Source organism: Salmo salar, chromosome 20 (assembly GCF_965601325.2).
Source record: "Salmo salar chromosome 20, fSalSal1, whole genome shotgun sequence".
Lineage (NCBI taxonomy): Eukaryota > Metazoa > Chordata > Actinopteri > Salmoniformes > Salmonidae > Salmo > Salmo salar.
In genome coordinates, this window is record NC_138310.1 from 95,031,000 (window position 1) to 95,050,915 (window position 19,916).

The 19,916-nt window shown below is 47.7% G+C and overlaps 1 protein-coding gene across 1 annotated transcript in view; it reads right to left on the minus strand.

The window, feature by feature from the left end:
- Positions 1-19,916, minus strand: part of LOC106581589 (contactin-5) — a 483,973-nt gene that overhangs the window by 212,370 nt on the left and 251,687 nt on the right. Inside the window, exon 7 of the mRNA XM_082966829.1 lies at positions 17,765-17,968. Within this exon, the coding sequence (XP_082822955.1) occupies positions 17,765-17,968 (204 nt within the window). The remainder of the gene's footprint in view (positions 1-17,764; positions 17,969-19,916) is intronic.

The following is a 19,916-nucleotide window of genomic DNA, read 5'->3' on the forward strand; positions in this document are numbered from 1 at the left end:
TCAAAAAAAATTGAAAAAGCTGTTGCACAGCAACTCACTGCCTTCCTGAAGACAAACAATGTATACGAAACGCTTCAGTCTGGTTTTAGACCCCATCATAGCACTGAGACTGCACTTGTGAAGGTGGTAAATGACCTTTTAATGACGTCAGACCGAGGCTCTGCATCTGTCCTCGTGCTCCTAGATCTTAGTGCCGCTTTTGATACCATCGATCACCACATTCTTTTGGAGAGATTGGAAACCCAAATTGGTCTACGTGGACAAGTTCTGGCCTGGTTTAGATCTTATCTGTCAGAAAGATATCAGTTTGTCTCTGTGAATGGTTTGTCCTCTGACAAATCAATTGTAAATTTCGGTGTTCCTCAAGGTTCCGTTTTAGGACCACTATTGTTTTCACTATATATTTTACCTCTTGGGGATGTCATTCGAAAACATAATGTTAAATTTCACTGCTATGCGGACGACACACAGCTGTACATTTCAATGAAACATGGTGAAGCCCCAAAATTGCCTCGCTAGAAGCCTGTGTTTCAGACATAAAGAAGTGGATGGCTGCAAACTTTCTACTTTTAAACTCGGACAAAACAGAGATGCTTGTTCTAGGTCCCAAGAAACAAAGAGATCTTCTGTTGAATCTGACAATTAATCTGGATGGTTGTACAGTCGTCTCAAAAAAAACAGTGAAGGACCTCGGCGTTACTCTGGACCCTGATCTCTCTTTTGAAGAACATATCAAGACTGTTTCAAGGACAGCTTTTTTCCATCTATGTAACATTGCAAAAATCAGAAATTTTCTGTCCAAAAATGACGCAGAAAAATTAATCCATGCTTTTGTTACTTCTAGGCTGGACTACTGCAATGCTCTACTTTCCGGCTACCCGGATAAAGCACTAAATAAACTTCAGTTAGTGCTAAATACGGCTGCTAGAATCCTGACTAGAACCAAAAAATGTCATCATATTACTCCAGTGCTAGCCTCCCTACACTGGCTTCCTGTTAAGGCAAGGGCTGATTTCAAGGTTTTACTGCTAACCTACAAAGCATTACATGGGCTTGCTCCTACCTATCTTTACGATTTGGTCCTGCCGTACATACCTACACGTACGCTACGGTCACAAGACGCAGGCCTCCTAATTGTCCCTAGAATTTCTAAGCAAACGGCTGGAGGTAGGGCTTTCTCCTATAGAGCTCCATTTTTATGGAATGGTCTGCCTACCAATGTGAGAGACGCAGACTCAGTCTCAACCTTTAAGTCTTTACTGAAGACTTATCTCTTCAGTAGGTCCTATGATTAAGTATAGTCTGGCCCAGGAGTGTGAAGGTGAACGGAAAGGCTGGAGCAACGAACCGCCCTTGCTGTCTCTGCCTTGCCGGTTCCCCTCTTTCCACTGGGATTCTCTGCCTCTAACCCTTTTACAGGGGCTGAGTCACTGGCCTACTGGTGTTCTTCCATGCCGTCCATGGGAGGGGTGCGTCACTTGAGTGGGTTGAGTCACTGACGTGGTCTTCCTGTCTGGGTTGGCGCCCCCCCCTTGGGTTGTGCCATGGCGGAGATCGTTGTGGGCTATACTCGGCCTTGTCTTAGGACGGTAAGTTGGTGGTTGGAGACATCCCTCTAGTGGTGTGGGGGCTGTGCTTTGGCAAAGTGGGTGGGGTTATATCCTGCCTGTTTGGCCCTGTCCGGGGGTATCATCGGATGGGGCCACAGTGTCTTCTGATCCCTCCTCTCTCAGCCTCCAGTATTTATGCTGCAGTAGTTTATGTGTCGGGGGGCTAGGGTCAGTCTGTTACATCTGGAGTATTTCTCTTGTCTTATCCGGTGTCCTGTGTGTATTTAAATATGCTCTCTCTAATTCTCTCTTTCTCTCTTTCTGTCTTTCTCTCGGAGGACCTGAGCCCTAGGACCATGCCTCAGGACTACCTGGTATGATGACTCCTTGCTGTCCCCAGTCCACCTGGCCGTGCTGCTGCTCCAGTTTCAACTGTTCTGCCTGCGGCTATGGAACCCTGACCTGTTCACCGGACGTGCTTGTTGCACCCTCGACAACTACTATGATTATTATTATTTGACCATGCTGGTCATTTATGAACATTTTAACATTTTAACATTTTGACCATGTTCTGTTATAATATCCACCCTGCACAGCCAGAAGAGGACTGGCCACCCCTCATAGCCTGGTTCCTCTCTAGGTTTCTTCCTCGGTTTTTGGCCTTTCTAGGGAGTTTTTCCTAGGGAGTTTTTCCTAGCCACCGTGCTTCTTTCACATGCTTTGCTTGCTGTTTGGGGTTTTAGGCTGGGTTTCTGTACAGCACTTTGAGAATATCAGCTGATGTACGAAGGGCAATATAAAAATAAATTTGATTTGATTACTAACACCTAGCATCCATTACTAACACCTAGCATCCATTACTAACACCTAGCATCCATTACTAACACCTAGCATTCATTACTAACACCTAGCATCCATTACTAACACCTAGCATCCACTACTAACACCTAGCATCCATTACTAACACCTTCTGCTGTTAGCATCAATTACTGACACCTAGCATCCATTACTAACACCTTCTGCTGTTAGCATCCATTACTAACACCTAGCATCCATTACTAAAACCTAGCATCCATTACTAACACCTAGCATCCATTACTAACACCTAGCATCCATTACTAACACCTAGCATCCATTACTAACACCTAGCATCCATTACTAACACCTAGCATCCATTACTAACACCTAGCATCCATTACTAACACCTAGCATCCATTACTAACACCTTCTGCTGTTAGCATCCATTACTAACACCTAGCATCCATTACTAACACCTAGCATCCATTACTAACACCTAGCATCCATTACTAACACCTAGCATCCATTACTAACACCTAGCATCCATTATTAACACCTTCTGCTGTTAGCATCAATTACTGACACCTAGCATCCATTACTAACACCTAGCATCCATTACTAACACCTAGCATCCATTACTAACACCTAGCATCCATTACTAACACCTTCTGCTGCTAGCATCCATTACTAACACCTAGCATCCATTACTAACACCTAGCATCCATTACTAACACCTAGCATCCATTACAAACACCTAGCATCCATTACTAACACCTAGCATCCATTACTAACACCTAGCATCCACTACTAACACCTAGCATCCATTACTAACACCTAGCATCCATTACTAACACCTAGCATCCATTACTAACACCTATCATCCATTACTAACACCTTCTGCTGCTAGCATCCATTACTAACACCTAGCATCCATTACTAACACCTAGCATCCATTACTAACACCTAGCATCCATTACTAACACCTAGCATCCATTACTAACACCTAGCACCCATTACTAACACCTAGCATCCATTACCAACACCTAGCATCCATTACTAACACCTAGCATCCATTACTAACACCTAGCATCCATTACTAACACCTAGCATCCATTACTAACACCTAACATCCATTACTAACACCTAGCATCCATTACTAACACCTAGCATCCATTACTAACACCTTCTGCTGCTAGCATCCATTACTAACACCTAGCATCCATTACTAACACCTAGCATCCATTACCAACACCTAGCATCCATTACTAACACCTAGCATCCATTACTAACACCTAGCATCCATTACTAACACCTAGCATCCAATTACTAACACCTAGCATCCATTACCAACACCTAGCATCCATTACCAACACCTAGCATCCACTACTAACACCTAGCATCCATTACTAACACCTAGCATCCATTACTAACACCTAGCATCCATTACTAACACCTAGCATCCATTACTAACACCTTGCATCCATTACCAACACCTAGCATCCATTACTAACACCTAGCATCCATTACTAACACCTAGCATCCATTACTAACACCTAGCATTCCCTGTAGCTCAGTTGGTAGAGCATGGTGTTTGCAACACCAGGGTTGTGGGTTCGATTCCCACGGGGAGCCAGCACAGAACAAAAAAAAAAAAATGTATGAAATTGTATGAAATGGATAAGAGCGGATAAGAGCGTCTGCTAAATGACGTAAATGTATTACTAAGACCTGCTGCTGTGTGCACCAGGCATCCCACCCCAGTGTTTGACCCATCACACCTCCAAATCCATTAGGACACCAAAGACATGTCTGATGGCTAACAGCACATTGGCAATAACACTCAGGGTCTGTTTACCATTATCCCTTTTATTAAATGAATTTTTCATGAGTGTAAGTGGGTGTGTGTATGTATGTGTGTGTGTGTGTGTGTGTGTGTGTGTGTGTGTGTTTTGTACTACGAGCGTTTGTGAACACTACAACAAACATTACATAAGTTGAGCTGCTCATCTGTAGACCCTTTCAGGACTTTATAGAACAGTTGAACTAATGACAGATACAGCTAGTGACCACATGAAGCACCAGACTTCAGGAATACCACCAGCACCACATACACACACATCACACACACACACACACACACACACACACACACACACACACACACACACACACACACACACACACACACACACACACACACACACACACACACACACACACACACACACACACACACACACACACACACACACACACACACACACACACACACACACGCATAAGACATAATAGACGGTAGGACGGACACACCTACACACTCACGAATGGACTCACACACTCTCCCTTGTTTTATCGATGGAAATAAAGACCATAAACGATTAGGAGTCTGTTGAGATGTGGGATAATGACGACATGTTGAGATGTGGGATAATGACGACATGTTGAGATGTGGGATAATGGCTGTACATGTTGAGATGTGGGATAATGACGACATGTTGAGATGTGGGATAATGGCTGTACATGTTGAGATGTGGGATAATGACTGTACATGTTGAGATGTGGGATAATGACGACATGTTGAGATGTGGGATAATGGCTGTACATGTTGAGATGTGGGATAATGGCTGTACATGTTGAGATGTGGGATAATGACGACATGTTGAGATGTGGGATAATGGCTGTACATGTTGAGATGTGGGATAATGACTGTACATGTTGAGATGTGGGATAATGACGACATGTTGAGATGTGCGATAATGACGACATGTTGAGATGTGGGATAATGGCTGTACATGTTGAGATGTGGGATAATGGCTGTACATGTTGAGATGTGGGATAATGACGACATGTTGAGATGTGGGATAATGGCTGTACATGTTGAGATGTGGGATAATGGCTGTACATGTTGAGATGTGGGATAATGACGACATGTTGAGATGTGGGATAATGGCTGTACATGTTGAGATGTGGGGATAATGAAGAACTAGATACTTGCTGTCATATTAAAGCTTTCTGTAGAACTAGCAAATTTATAGAATGAAATGCTTTCCAAAACAACTGCATTTACACACGGTACATGTACTGTGGCTGGTCTGTTTTATGTTCCAATTTCATTTCTTTATTAAGCCAATGAATTCTTCTTCTTTATGCTTTCTTGTTTATGGCTAGTCATGGCAACCAATTACATGATACAGTCTGTGTCTTGAAACCTTTCAAAGCCTCTTTAAATCCAAGTCTAGATAAAAAAAGATTAATATCTAGTCTAACTCGTATGTCAGGGATTAACATCTAATCTAACTAGTATGTCAGGGATTAACATCTAGGCTAACTCGTATGTCAGGGATTAACGTCTAGGCTAACTCGTATGTCAGGGATTAACATCTAGACTAACTAGTATGTCAGGGATTAACATCTAGACTAACTAGTATGTCAGGGATTAACATCTAATCTAACTAGTATGTCATGGATTAACATCTAGACTAACTAGTATGTCAGGGATTAACATCTAGACTAACTAGTATGTCAGAGATTAACATCTAGACTAACTAGTATGTCAGAGATTCTTGAAAGACGGGACAATCTCACATTTTTCCCCCAAAAACAAAATTTGAAATATATATTTTGATAGATCAGATTATCAGTTATCACACTATGTAAAGGAACACCCTCCTATTGTTTTCTCATAAAATGCAACTACCTGGATTCATGTCTATTATACAAATCTCCAAACGTATTTTTGTTTTGTTTTATAGCCCTTTAGAAATGCTCCAGGGCTAAATTCGTTAGCATTTCAGACATTGTTTTTCTAGATTTAGAACATAAAACAACATCTAGCACAGCAAATCCATCAGAAGTAGAGATTTTTCCAGAGCATGACTGGCCTTGTTGCACTACATGTAATGAGAACATGACTAAGGAGTCCTTATAGCTGTCCCTGCTCATACTAAGGGGTCCTTATAGCTGTCCCTGCTCATACTAAGGGGTCCTTATAGCTGTCCCTGCTCATACTAAGGGGTCCTTATAGCTGTCCCTGCTCATACTAAGGGGTCCTTATAGCTGTCCCTGCTCATACTAAGGGGTCCTTATAGCTGTCCCTGCTCATACTAAGGGGTCCTTATAGCTGTCCCTGCTCATACTAAGGGGTCCTTATAGCTGTCCCTGCTCATTCTAAGGGGTCCTTATAGCTGTCCCTGCTCATACTAAGGGGTCCTTATAGCTGTCCCTGCTCATTCTAAGGGGTCCTTATAGCTGTCCCTGCTCATACTAAGGGGTCCTTATAGCTGTCCCTGCTCATACTAAGGGGTCCTTATAGCTGTCCCTGCTCATACTAAGGGGTCCTTATAGCTGTCCCTGCTCATTCCTGATTCATTTGGGATTTTAGACACATATTTTTGGAGAGTTTTGCTTCCCTCAACGTGCCACTTTGTTGATTCAATGCAGGTAGAACGTCCTAGTTGCATCACTTCTGTTTAAAATGAAAAGGAAAGAAAATAGTTTATCTATTTTGTTGCGCTGTTAAATTCGTATGGTTGTTTCATATCTGATGGACTCAGGGTGTTGTTACATATCATTTGAGCTGCGTGTACCACAAGCAAATGGTATCATTTCAGCTATATTCCTTGCCAAATGACCACAGTTTTATCACAAATTCAAAAACAGTCTGTTTGATTGAAGTAGGGAAATATGTGTTCCAACAACGAGCTGCAGTTTTTGGAATAATTGCATTCGTTCTATTTTCCACTGCGACTTGCTAGTGCCATTTAGAATTGATTGGTTTTGGTTTTGACCCTTGCCTGTTCTGGACTCTGTACCCGCCTGCCTGACCTTTCTGCCTGCCTTGACCACGAGCCTGTCTGCTACTCTGCACCTCCTGGACTCTGATCTGGTTTTGACCCTTTTGTCTGTCCAACACCGTTCTCTTGCCTTACCCTATTGGATTAATACATATTGTAAGACTCCAACCATCTGCCTCCTGTGTCTGCATCTGGGTCTCGCCTGTGTCTCGCCTTGTGGCCGTAAATTCATCACTGTAGAGCTGTCCATGTAGAAAATCCCAAAGAACAGGCAGAATAAACTAAATGGAATGTCTGTCTATCGAAAATAAGATACATTTATGTCTGTAACCGTGCAATTTTTTTTAAAACTTTCAACTCACCAAATTGAGCCCCGTTTCAAATGATCTCTCTTTGAAAATACCCGTTCCAGAAGCATCACTTCGGACTGGCAACTTTTTTCATCGGGAAAATGTTTTCTATTTTATTCTGTTATATCACATCATGGTGTTTTTCTATTTTTTTTACTATAAAATAGACGTGTCTTGAATGTGATAAGGGCTCAGGAAATAAGAATATCTCGTCTGCTAAATTAACAAATCAAGGCTATGCCATATACTGCTACAAGCAAGTGCCACTGGTGAGGTTACTGCCTTTTTGAGACTGTGTTTCAACATATATATATATAATATAATATAACTAGTTGATATTATGCATCAATAAATCAATCTTACACACGGCACATGTTTTTTTATTGACTAAATATACACTAAATATAGACACTGAGTGTATAAACATTAGGAATACCTTCCTAATATTGAGTTGCACCCATTTTTACCCTCAGAACAGCCTCCATTTTCCAGGGCACGGACTCTACAAGGTGTGGAAAGCGTTCCACAGGGATGCTGTCCCATGTTGACTCCAATGCTTCCCCACAGTTGTGTCCAGTTGGCTGGATGTCCTTTGGGTGGTGGACCATTCTTGATACACACAGGAAACTGTTGAGTGTGAAAAACAGCGTTGGTATTCTTGAGACACACTCAGACCGGTGCGCCTGGCATCTACTACCATGCCCCCGTTCAAAGGCACTTAAATCTTTTGTCTTGCCCATTCACCCATGTGTCATTTGTCTCAAGGTTTAAAAATCCTTCATTAACCTGTCTCCTCCTCTTCATCTACACTGATTGAAGTGGATTTAACAAGCGACATCAATAAGGGATCATAACTTTTACCCTGGATTCACCTGGTCAGTCATGGAAAGAGTAGGTGTTCTTAATGTTTTGTACACTCTGTGAATATAGGGCAATTTAGCAATTAGGATTTGTTAAATTTAATGGTTATGATAAATTATGCGTTGTTGCTCACAGTTGGCATATAGATAAATGTGCACATATTTTATATCCGGCCTTGTGTTCTACAAATATATTTGTATTTTATTTAATTGAGTACACAAGTTCAAAATCATTGTATTGTGTCAGAACCAAAGAAAAATGGTTGTGTTCTGTTCATAAATATGGATCGTTCTGTGAAGCAACAGCGTAGAATTGGAGGAAATGTATTAAAAACATATTTTTTTCAGTAAAATACTAATATTTATTTATTTATTTATTGTTTTACCCCCAACTTTCAGACAAAGTCAAGCGCCCATGCTTAGGGCACACTACATATTAATGTGTCCAAATACTACATCGTATGGTTCAGAGGTGTCATGCCCAAAGGAGGAACAAAGGCATGGGCATGTCAGAGGAATTTTGTGGATGAGAGAACTCTGATTGAACCAGGAAAAGAGTACCCTCCCCCCATCACTCTGATTGGACCGGGAAAAGAGTACCCTCCCCCCAGTCACTCTGATTGGACCAGGAAAAGAGTACCCTCCCCCCATCACTCTGATTGGACCAGGAAAATAGTACCCTCCCCCCATCACTCTGATTGGACCAGGAAAAGAGTACCCTCCCCCCATCACTCTGACTGGACCGGGAAAAGAGTACCCTCCCCCCATCACTCTGATTGGACCAGGAAAAGAGTACCCTCCCCCAGTCACTCTACCTAGTAAGAGGTTATTTCCGGGGTGCACCACGGAGTAAAGCTATGCATGGCAGGACGCTAGATAGTGTAGTGTGTGCAGACAATATCGTCAGTGGACGAAGAGAGAGAGAGAGAGCAGAGCAACACACAGCATTTGATTTGAATTTAGCTGCCGGTGATGGGCAGGACTTGCAGGATGTATGTTTGTAAATTAATTTAATCAAGCTAAGTAGCCTATTGATTCGTTCTTGATGAATAAATACAACTAAACTGTTTTGTTTCTCTGTAAGCCATTTCAAACTATCGATAAAGTTATAGCAGCTTGTTTATAACTAATCTTGTCTGCCTGCTGCCAAGGCTGCTAGACTTTAGAAAAGCAAGCAAAAATGTATGACTAAATGTACTGAATAAAACGGACATTCCTTTTTCAATATTGTACTCAGATTTTTACAGAGATGTAGAGAAGCATAAAATGTTTCTTTATAACAGACAGCTCAAGAGGTATGCAGAAAAATACTGGCCGTAGAAAAAGCTTATTTCAGGTGTTTGTCTGTCTCCTTTCTCCTCATCTCCTCCCGTCCTGCGTAGTGAAGGGAAGATCCATGACTTTACCACAGGGGTGTAACAGAGCCATGATGCAGCGATACAGGTTTGATTAGGGGCAGGACAGAGGTGAGGCAACACACAGATCCAGCTTGAGCTTCGAAACCTCCAAGGTAATTACCATCCACTTGCACTGGGGCACAGATGCCAGCGTCTCATTGGACAGAGGCATAGATTGCACCCTCTGATTACTCAGACTCCAGCATCTAGGGGAAGACACAGATTGCAGGCACCGAAGGGTTCAGCAGCGAGGTGTGCCAATATTACTTTCATCCTTTTAGACCCAAATTCTCAGTACAGGCTGAATATGCGAGAGGCGTCTGCCAAAAAAGTGTTTGGTGTAATGGGCTGCACGGCTGAATGGACCCTCGTATTAGACACCTTTATGTTGTGGAGACTACCCTCTGAGAGACTACCCTCTGAGAGAGACTACCCTCTGAGAGAGACTACCCTCTGAGAGAGACTACCCTCTGAGAGACTACCCTCTGAGAGAGACTACCCTCTGAGAGAGACTACCCTCTGAGAGACTACCCTCTGAGAGAGACTACCCTCTGAGAGAGACTACCCTCTGAGAGAGACTACCCTCTGAGAGACTACCCTCTGAGAGAGACTACCCTCTGAGAGAGACTGCCCGCTGAGAGACTACCCTCTGAGAGACTACCCTCTGAGAGAGACTACCCTCTGAGAGAGACTACCCTCTGAGAGACTACCCTCTGAGAGAGACTACCCTCTGAGAGAGACTACCCTCTGAGAGACTACCCTCTGAGAGAGACTACCCTCTGAGAGAGACTACCCTCTGAGAGAGACTGCCCTCTGAGAGAGACTGCCCTCTGAGAGAGACTACCCTCTGAGAGAGACTACCTTCTGAGAGAGACTACCCTCTGAGAGAGACTACCTTCTGAGAGAGACTACTCTCTGAGAGAGACTACCCTCTGAGAGAGACTACCTTCTGAGAGAGACTACCCTCTGAGAGAGACTACCCTCTGAGAGATTACCCTCTGAGAGAGACTACCCTCTGAGAGACTACCCTCTGAGAGACTACCCTCTGAGAGAGACTACCCTCTGAGAGAGACTACCCTCTGAGAGAGACTACCCTCTGAGAGAGACTGCCCTCTGAGAGAGACTGCCCTCTGAGAGACTACCCTCTGAGAGAGACTACCCTCTGAGAGACTACCCTCTGAGAGACTACCCTCTGAGAGACTACCCTCTGAGAGAGACTACCCTCTGAGAGACACTACCCTCTGAGAAACTACCTTCTGAGAGACTACCCTCTGAGAGACAACCCTCTGAGAGAGACTACCCTCTGAGAGAGACTACCCTCTGAGAAAGACTACCCTCTGAGAAAGACTACCCTCTGAGAGAGACTACCCTCTGAGAGAGACTACCCTCTGAGAGACTACCCTCTGAGAGACTACCCTCTGAGAGACTACCCTCTGAGAGAGACTACCTTCTGAGAGAGACTACCCTCTGAGAGACTACCCTCTGAGAGACTACCCTCTGAGAGAGACTACCCTCTGAGAGAGACTACCCTCTGAGAGACTACCCTCTGAGAGACTACCCTCTGAGAGAGACTACCCTCTGAGAGAGACTGCCCTCTGAGAGACTACCCTCTGAGAGAGACTACCTTCTGAGAGAGACTACCCTCTGAGAGAGACTACCCTCTGAGAGAGACTACCCTCTGAGAGAGACTACCCTCTGAGAGAGACTACCCTCTGAGAGACTACCCTCTGAGAGAGACTACCCTCTGAGAGACTACCCTCTGAGAGAGACTGCCCTCTGAGAGACTACCCTCTGAGAGACTGCCCTCTGAGAGAGACTACCCTCTGAGAGAGACTACCCTCTGAGAGACACTACCCTCTGAGAGAGACTGCCCTCTGAGAGACTACCTTCTGAGAGACTACCCTCTGAGAGAGACTGCCCTCTGAGAGAGACTACCCTCTGAGAGACTACCCTCTGAGAGACTACCCTCTGAGAGACTACCCTCTGAGAGACTACCCTCTGAGAGAGACTACCCTCTGAGAGACTACCCTCTGAGAGACTACCCTCTGAGAGAGACTGCCCTCTGAGAGAGCCTCTCAGCTTTTAAATACCCTTCCCCGATGACCTCACCACACCATTCATTGGACACAAATACGGATAATACAAAAATTATTATTTTCCAACACCTGAGTTAAGAAAGCAACCAGTTACTAGAAGAAGAAGAAGAATGACTCTGTCTAACATGTCTCTCGCAGAATTTCTCCTCTGCTTTTGTTTCTTGTATGAATCAGCGTTTTAATGACGTCTGAACATAGGCCTGACTTCCAGATCACGGGGTCCACTTCCCCTCCTCGTTTTCCATCTTTGTAAATGAGAGGAACAATCTGATTTACTATGGTAATGAGCTTAGCGTTATGTACGTCTCCAAGGAGTGCTTCACAACAACGAGGATATGCAAATCCAGACAGAAAGAGATGAGCTGGAGAGGACATCGTACTTCATGGCGAGGTAAAATGCTAAATACCTGCTGCCACATCAACTACAATGCCAACCGATACCTGTTTTTCCCGGAGCATGAAAGTCCTTTTCATTTAAACGCATTGGGAACCTTGGAGCGCATTTTCAATGACCCTCTGAAACCTTGACAATGACAAGCATCAGCGCTGCATTAGGTGACGATGAGAGACCCTCTGTGGAGCCAGATGTATGAAAACTCCTCAGGTTAGAGAAGAGAGAGAGAAAGAGAAAGAGAAAGAGAAAGAGAGAGAGAGAGAGAGAGAGAGAGAGAGAGAGAGAGAAAGAGAGAGAGAGAGAGAAAGAGAGAAAGAGAGAAAGAGAGAGAGAAAGACGCACCTGAATCCAACCCCTCTCCTTTCTCTCCAGCACCTCCGTCCGAGCCGAGACCCCTGAGAGGCTAACAGTATAAAAGACCGAGCATCCCATTCACCAATGACAACCATTGATTCAGTTAATTTTATGCGGGAGAGATGATTTCCCCGACGGCTGGTTTGGCCAGGGCACATTGTGCATGATTGGAGAAAGCTACTAATGATAAAGCTTCCTGACTATCTATTCCTGACACTGTCTCTCTCTAAGGCCTGCAGAGCTGCCCACCAAGGGCCCACCAAGGGCCCACCAAGGGGAACACAATGATAAAGCTTCCTGACTATCTATTCCTGACACTGTCTCTCTCTAAGGCCTGCAGAGCTGCCCACCAAGGGCCCACCAAGGGCCCACCAAGGGGAACACAATGATAAAGCTTCCTGACCGTCTATTCCTGACACTGTCTCTCGAAGGCCTGCAGAGCTGCCCACCAAGGGCCCACCAAGGGCCCACCAAGGGCCCACCAAGGGGAACACAATGATAAAGCTTCCTGACTATCTATTCTTGACACTGTCTCTCTCTAAGGCCTGCAGAGCTGCCCACCAAGGGCCCACCAAGGGCCCACCAAGGGGAACACAATGATAAAGCTTCCTGACTATCTATTCTTGACACTGTCTCTCTCTAAGGCCTGCAGAGCTGCCCACCAAGGGCCCACCAAGGGCCCACCAAGGGCCCACCAAGGGGAACACAATGATAAAGCTTCCTGACCGTCTATTCCTGACACTGTCTCTCGAAGGCCTGCAGAGCTGCCCACCAAGGGCCCACCAAGGGCCCACCAAGGGCCCACCAAGGGGAACACAATGATAAAGCTTCCTGACTATCTATTCCTGACACTGTCTCTCGAAGGCCTGCAGAGCTGCCCACCAAGGGCCCACCAAGGGCCCACCAAGGGCCCACCAAGGGGAACACAATGATAAAGCTTCCTGACTATCTATTCCTGACACTGTCTCTCTCTAAGGCCTGCAGAGCTGCCCACCAAGGGCCCACCAAGGGCCCACCAAGGGGAACACAATGATAAAGCTTCCTGACTATCTATTCCTGACACTGTCTCTCTCTAAGGCCTGCAGAGCTGCCCACCAAGGGCCCACCAAGGGCCCACCAAGGGGAACACAATGATAAAGCTTCCTGACTATCTATTCTTGACACTGTCTCTCTCTAAGGCCTGCAGAGCTGCCCACCAAGGGCCCACCAAGGGCCCACCAAGGGGAACACAATGATAAAGCTTCCTGACTATCTATTCTTGACACTGTCTCTCTCTAAGGCCTGCAGAGCTGCCCACCAAGGGCCCACCAAGGGCCCACCAAGGGCCCACCAAGGGGAACACAATGATAAAGCTTCCTGACCGTCTATTCCTGACACTGTCTCTCGAAGGCCTGCAGAGCTGCCCACCAAGGGCCCACCAAGGGCCCACCAAGGGCCCACCAAGGGGAACACAATGATAAAGCTTCCTGACTATCTATTCCTGACACTGTCTCTCGAAGGCCTGCAGAGCTGCCCACCAAGGGCCCACCAAGGGCCCACCAAGGGCCCACCAAGGGGAACACAATGATAAAGCTTCCTGACTATCTATTCCTGACACTGTCTCTCTCTAAGGCCTGCAGAGCTGCCCACCAAGGGCCCACCAAGGGCCCACCAAGGGGAACACAATGATAAAGCTTCCTGACTATCTATTCCTGACACTGTCTCTCTCTAAGGCCTGCAGAGCTGCCCACCAAGGGCCCACCAAGGGCCCACCAAGGGGAACACAATGATAAAGCTTCCTGACTATCTATTCTTGACACTGTCTCTCTCTAAGGCCTGCAGAGCTGCCCACCAAGGGCCCACCAAGGGCCCACCAAGGGCCCACCAAGGGGAACACAATGATAAAGCTTCCTGACTATCTATTCCTGACACTGTCTCTCGAAGGCCTGCAGAGCTGCCCACCAAGGGCCCACCAAGGGCCCACCAAGGGCCCACCAAGGGGAACACAATGATAAAGCTTCCTGACTATCTATTCCTGACACTGTCTCTCGAAGGCCTGCAGAGCTGCCCACCAAGGGCCCACCAAGGGCCCACCAAGGGCCCACCAAGGGGAACACAATGATAAAGCTTCCTGACTATCTATTCTTGACACTGTCTCTCTCTAAGGCCTGCAGAGCTGCCCACCAAGGGCCCACCAAGGGCCCACCAAGGGGAACACAATGATAAAGCTTCCTGACTATCTATTCCTGACACTGTCTCTCGAAGGCCTGCAGAGCTGCCCACCAAGGGCCCACCAAGGGCCCACCAAGGGGAACACAATGATAAAGCTTCCTGACTATCTATTCTTGACACTGTCTCTCTCTAAGGCCTGCAGAGCTGCCCACCAAGGGCCCACCAAGGGCCCACCAAGGGGAACACAATGATAAAGCTTCCTGACTATCTATTCTTGACACTGTCTCTCTCTAAGGCCTGCAGAGCTGCCCACCAAGGGCCCACCAAGGGCCCACCAAGGGGAACACAATGATAAAGCTTCCTGACTATCTATTCTTGACACTGTCTCTCTCTAAGGCCTGCAGAGCTGCCCACCAAGGGCCCACCAAGGGCCCACCAAGGGGAACACAATGATAAAGCTTCCTGACTATCTATTCCTGACACTGTCTCTCTCTAAGGCCTGCAGAGCTGCCCACCAAGGGCCCACCAAGGGCCCACCAAGGGCCCACCAAGGGGAAAACACCTTTCAAATGAATATCTGATGTATGCATATGTAAACATATTACAGGAAGTGAAATATTAGACCACTTCCGGGTTGGCGTGCCTGAGTGCTCATGTATTATAGTACCTAAATCTGCCATTGGGTTTCCACCTGGATGAGGAGGGCACAGTGTGTGAGGGATGAGGAGGGTACAGTGTGAGGGATGAGGAGGGTACAGTGTGAGGGATGAGGAGGGTACAGTGTGTGAGGGATGAGGAGGGTACAGTGTGAGGGATGAGGAGGGTACAGTGTGAGGGATGAGGAGGGTACAGTGTGTGAGGGATGAGGAGGGTACAGTGTGAGGGATGAGGAGGGTACAGTGTGAGGGATGAGGAGGGTGCAGTGTGAGGGATGAGGAGGGTACAGTGTGTGAGGGATGAGGAGGGTACAGTGTGAGGGATGAGGAGGGTACAGTGTGAGGGATGAGGAGGGTACAGTGTGTGAGGGATGAGGAGGGTACAGTGTGAGGGATGAGGAGGGTACAGTGTGAGGGATGAGGAGGGTACAGTGTGTGAGGGATGAGGAGGGTACAGTGTGTGAGGGATGAGGAGGGTACAGTGTGTGAGGGATGAGGAGGGTACAGTGTGAGGGATGAGGAGGCAGTCAGGGGCGTGTCATGGGCGTGTGTAGAGGGAAGAAGGGGTGTGTCAGGGGCGTGTCAGGGGCGTGTGTAGAGGGAAGAAGGGGTGTGTCAGGGGCGTGTGTAGAGGGAAGAAGGGGGTGTGTCAGGGGCGTGTGTAGAGGGAAGAAGGGGTGTGTCAGGGGCGTGTCAGGGGCATATGTAGAGGGAAAAAGGGGTGTGTCAGGGGTGTGGCATGGGCGTGTGTAGAGAGGTGAAGGGGTGTGTCAGGGGCGTGTGTAGAGAGGTGAAGGGGTGTGTCAGGGGCGTGTGTAGAGGGGTGAAGGGGTGTGTCAGGGGCGTGTCAGGGGTGTGTGTAGAGGGAAGAAGGGGTGTGTCAGGGGCGTGTGTAGAGGGGTGAAGGGGTGTGTCAGGGGCGTGTGTAGAGAGGTGAAGGGGTGTGTCAGGGGCGTGTGTAGAGAGGTGAAGGGGTGTGTCAGGGGCGTGTGTAGAGAGGTGAAGGGGGTGTGTCGGGGGGGCGTGTGTAGAGGGGTGAAGGGGGTGTGTCAGGGGCGTGTCAGGGGCGTGTGTAGAGGGAAGAAGGGGTGTGTCAGGGGCGTGTGTAGAAGGGTGAAGGGGTGTGTCAGGGGCGTGTGTAGAGAGGTGAAGGGGTGTGTCAGGGGCGTGTGTAGAGAGGTGAAGGGGTGTGTCAGGGGCGTGTATAGAGAGGTGAAGGGGTGTGTCAGGGGCGTGTCAGGGGCGTGTGTAGAGAGGTGAAGGGGTGTGTCAGGGGCGTGTGTAGAGGGGTGAAGGGGTGTGTCAGGGGCGTGTGTAGAGGGGTGAAGGGGTGTGTCAGGGGCGTGTGTAGAGAGGTGAAGGGGTGTGTCAGGGGCGTGTGTAGAGAGGTGAAGGGGTGTGTCAGGGGCGTGTCAGGGGCGTGTGTAGAGAGGTGAAGGGGTGTGTCAGGGGCGCGTGTAGAGAGGTGAAGGGGCGTGAGTCTCACCATCTGTTCTGAGTGTGAGTGGCGTGGTGAAGGGGCGTGAGTCTCACCATCTGTTCTGAGTGTGAGTGGCGTGGGCGGGCTGAGTCTCACCATCTGTTCTGAGTGTGAGTGGCGTGGTGAAGGGGCGTGAGTCTCACCATCTGTTCTGAGTGTGAGTGGCGTGGTGAAGGGCGTGAGTCTCACCATCTGTTCTGAGTGTGAGTGGCGTGGTGAAGGGGCGTGAGTCTCACCATCTGTTCTGAGTGTGAGTGGCGTGGTGAAGGGGCGTGAGTCTCACCATCTGTTCTGAGTGTGAGTGGCGTGGTGAAGGGCGTGAGTCTCACCATCTGTTCTGAGTGTGAGTGGCGTGGTGAAGGGGCGTGAGTCTCACCATCTGTTCTGAGTGTGAGTGGCGTGGTGAAGGGGCGTGAGTCTCACCATCTGTTCTGAGTGTGAGTGGCGTGGTGAAGGGCGTGAGTCTCACCATCTGTTCTGAGTGTGAGTGGCGTGGTGAAGGGCGTGAGTCTCACCATCTGTTCTGAGTGTGAGTGGCGTGGTGAAGGGCGTGAGTCTCACCATCTGTTCTGAGTGTGAGTGGCGTGGTGAAGGGCGTGAGTCTCACCATCTGTTCTGAGTGTGAGTGGCGTGGTGAAGGGCGTGAGTCTCACCATCTGTTCTGAGTGTGAGTGGCGTGGTGAAGGGCGTGAGTCTCACCATCTGTTCTGAGTGTGAGTGGCGTGGTGAAGGGCGTGAGTCTCACCATCTGTTCTGAGTGTGAGTGGCGTGGTGAAGGGGCGTGAGTCTCACCATCTGTTCTGAGTGTGAGTGGCGTGGTGAAGGGCGTGAGTCTCACCATCTGTTCTGAGTGTGAGTGGCGTGGTGAAGGGGCGTGAGTCTCACCATCTGTTCTGAGTGTGAGTGGCGTGGGCGGGCTGAGGACCCTGGCGTTGGTCACCGTGTTCTTCACCAGACAGATGTAGCTGCCCACGTCGCTAGGCTGCACCTTGGACACGTACAGGTTGCCCGTTACCTGGGAGATGAACCGCCGGCTATCCTCGGCAACAAACGACGGGAACTCGTTGAACACCCAGCTGTACATGATCTCTGGAGAGGAGGAGGAGAGGAGAGGAGGAGAAGATGAGAGGAGAAACGGAGAGGAGGAGGACAGGAGAGGAGACACAGAGAGGAGATGAGATGAGAGGAGAGGACAGGAGAGGAGAGGAGGAGGAGATGAGAGGAGAAACGGAGAGGAGGAGGACAGGAGAGGAGACACAGAGAGGAGATGAGATGAGAGGAGAGGACAGGAGAGGAGAGGAGGAGGAGATGAGAGGAGAGGACAGGAGAGGAGATGAGAGGAGGAGGAGAGGAGGAGGAGAGGAGAAGGAGGAGACACGGAGAGGAGGAGGAAAGGGGGAGGAGAGGAGACATGGAGGAGAGAGGAGACACCACATTACTGTAGTCTACCTGAGAGGACACCACATTACTGTAGTCTACCTGAGAGGACACCACATTACTGTAGTCTACCTGAGAGAGGACACCACATTACTGTAGTCTACCTGAGAGGACACCACATTACTGTAGTCTACCTGAGAGGACACCACATTACTGTAGTCTACCTGAGAGGACACCACATTACTGTAGTCTACCTGAGAGGACACCACATTACTGTAGTCTACCTGAGAGGACACCACATTACTGTAGTCTACCTGAGAGGACACCACATTACTGTAGTCTACCTGAGAGAGGACACCACATTACTGTAGTCTACCTGAGAGGACACCACATTACTGTAGTCTACCTGAGAGGACACCACATTACTGTAGTCTACCTGAGAGAGGACACCACATTACTGTAGTCTACCTGAGAGGACACCACATTACTGTAGTCTACCTGAGAGGACACCACATTACTGTAGTCTACCTGAGAGGACACCACATTACTGTAGTCTACCTGAGAGGACACCACATTACTGTAGTCTACCTGAGAGGACACCACATTACTGTAGTCTACCTGAGAGGACACCACATTACTGTAGTCTACCTGAGAGAGGACACCACATTACTGTAGTCTACCTGAGAGAGGACACCACATTACTGTAGTCTACCTGAGAGGACACCACATTACTGTAGTCTACCTGAGAGGACACCACATTACTGTAGTCTACCTGAGAGGACACCACATTACTGTAGTCTACCTGAGAGGACACCACATTACTGTAGTCTACCTGAGAGAGGACACCACATTACTGTAGTCTACCTGAGAGGACACCACATTACTGTAGTCTACCTGAGAGAGGACACCACATTACTGTAGTCTACCTGAGAGGACACCACATTACTGTAGTCTACCTGAGAGGACACCACATTACTGTAGTCTACCTGAGAGGACACCACATTACTGTAGTCTACCTGAGAGGACACCACATTACTGTAGTCTACCTGAGAGAGGACACCACATTACTGTAGTCTACCTGAGAGGACACCACATTACTGTAGTCTACCTGAGAGAGGACACCACATTACTGTAGTCTACCTGAGAGGACACCACATTACTGTAGTCTACCTGAGAGGACACCACATTACTGTAGTCTACCTGAGAGAGGACACCACATTACTGTAGTCTACCTGAGAGAGGACACCACATTACTGTAGTCTACCTGAGAGGACACCACATTACTGTAGTCTACCTGAGAGGACACCACATTACTGTAGTCTACCTGAGAGGACACCACATTACTGTAGTCTACCTGAGAGGACACCACATTACTGTAGTCTACCTGAGAGAGGACACCACATTACTGTAGTCTACCTGAGAGGACACCACATTACTGTAGTCTACCTGAGAGAGGACACCACATTACTGTAGTCTACCTGAGAGGACACCACATTACTGTAGTCTACCTGAGAGAGGACACCACATTACTGTAGTCTACCTGAGAGAGGACACCACATTACTGTAGTCTACCTGAGAGGACACCACATTACTGTAGTCTACCTGAGAGGACACCACATTACTGTAGTCTACCTGAGAGGACACCACATTACTGTAGTCT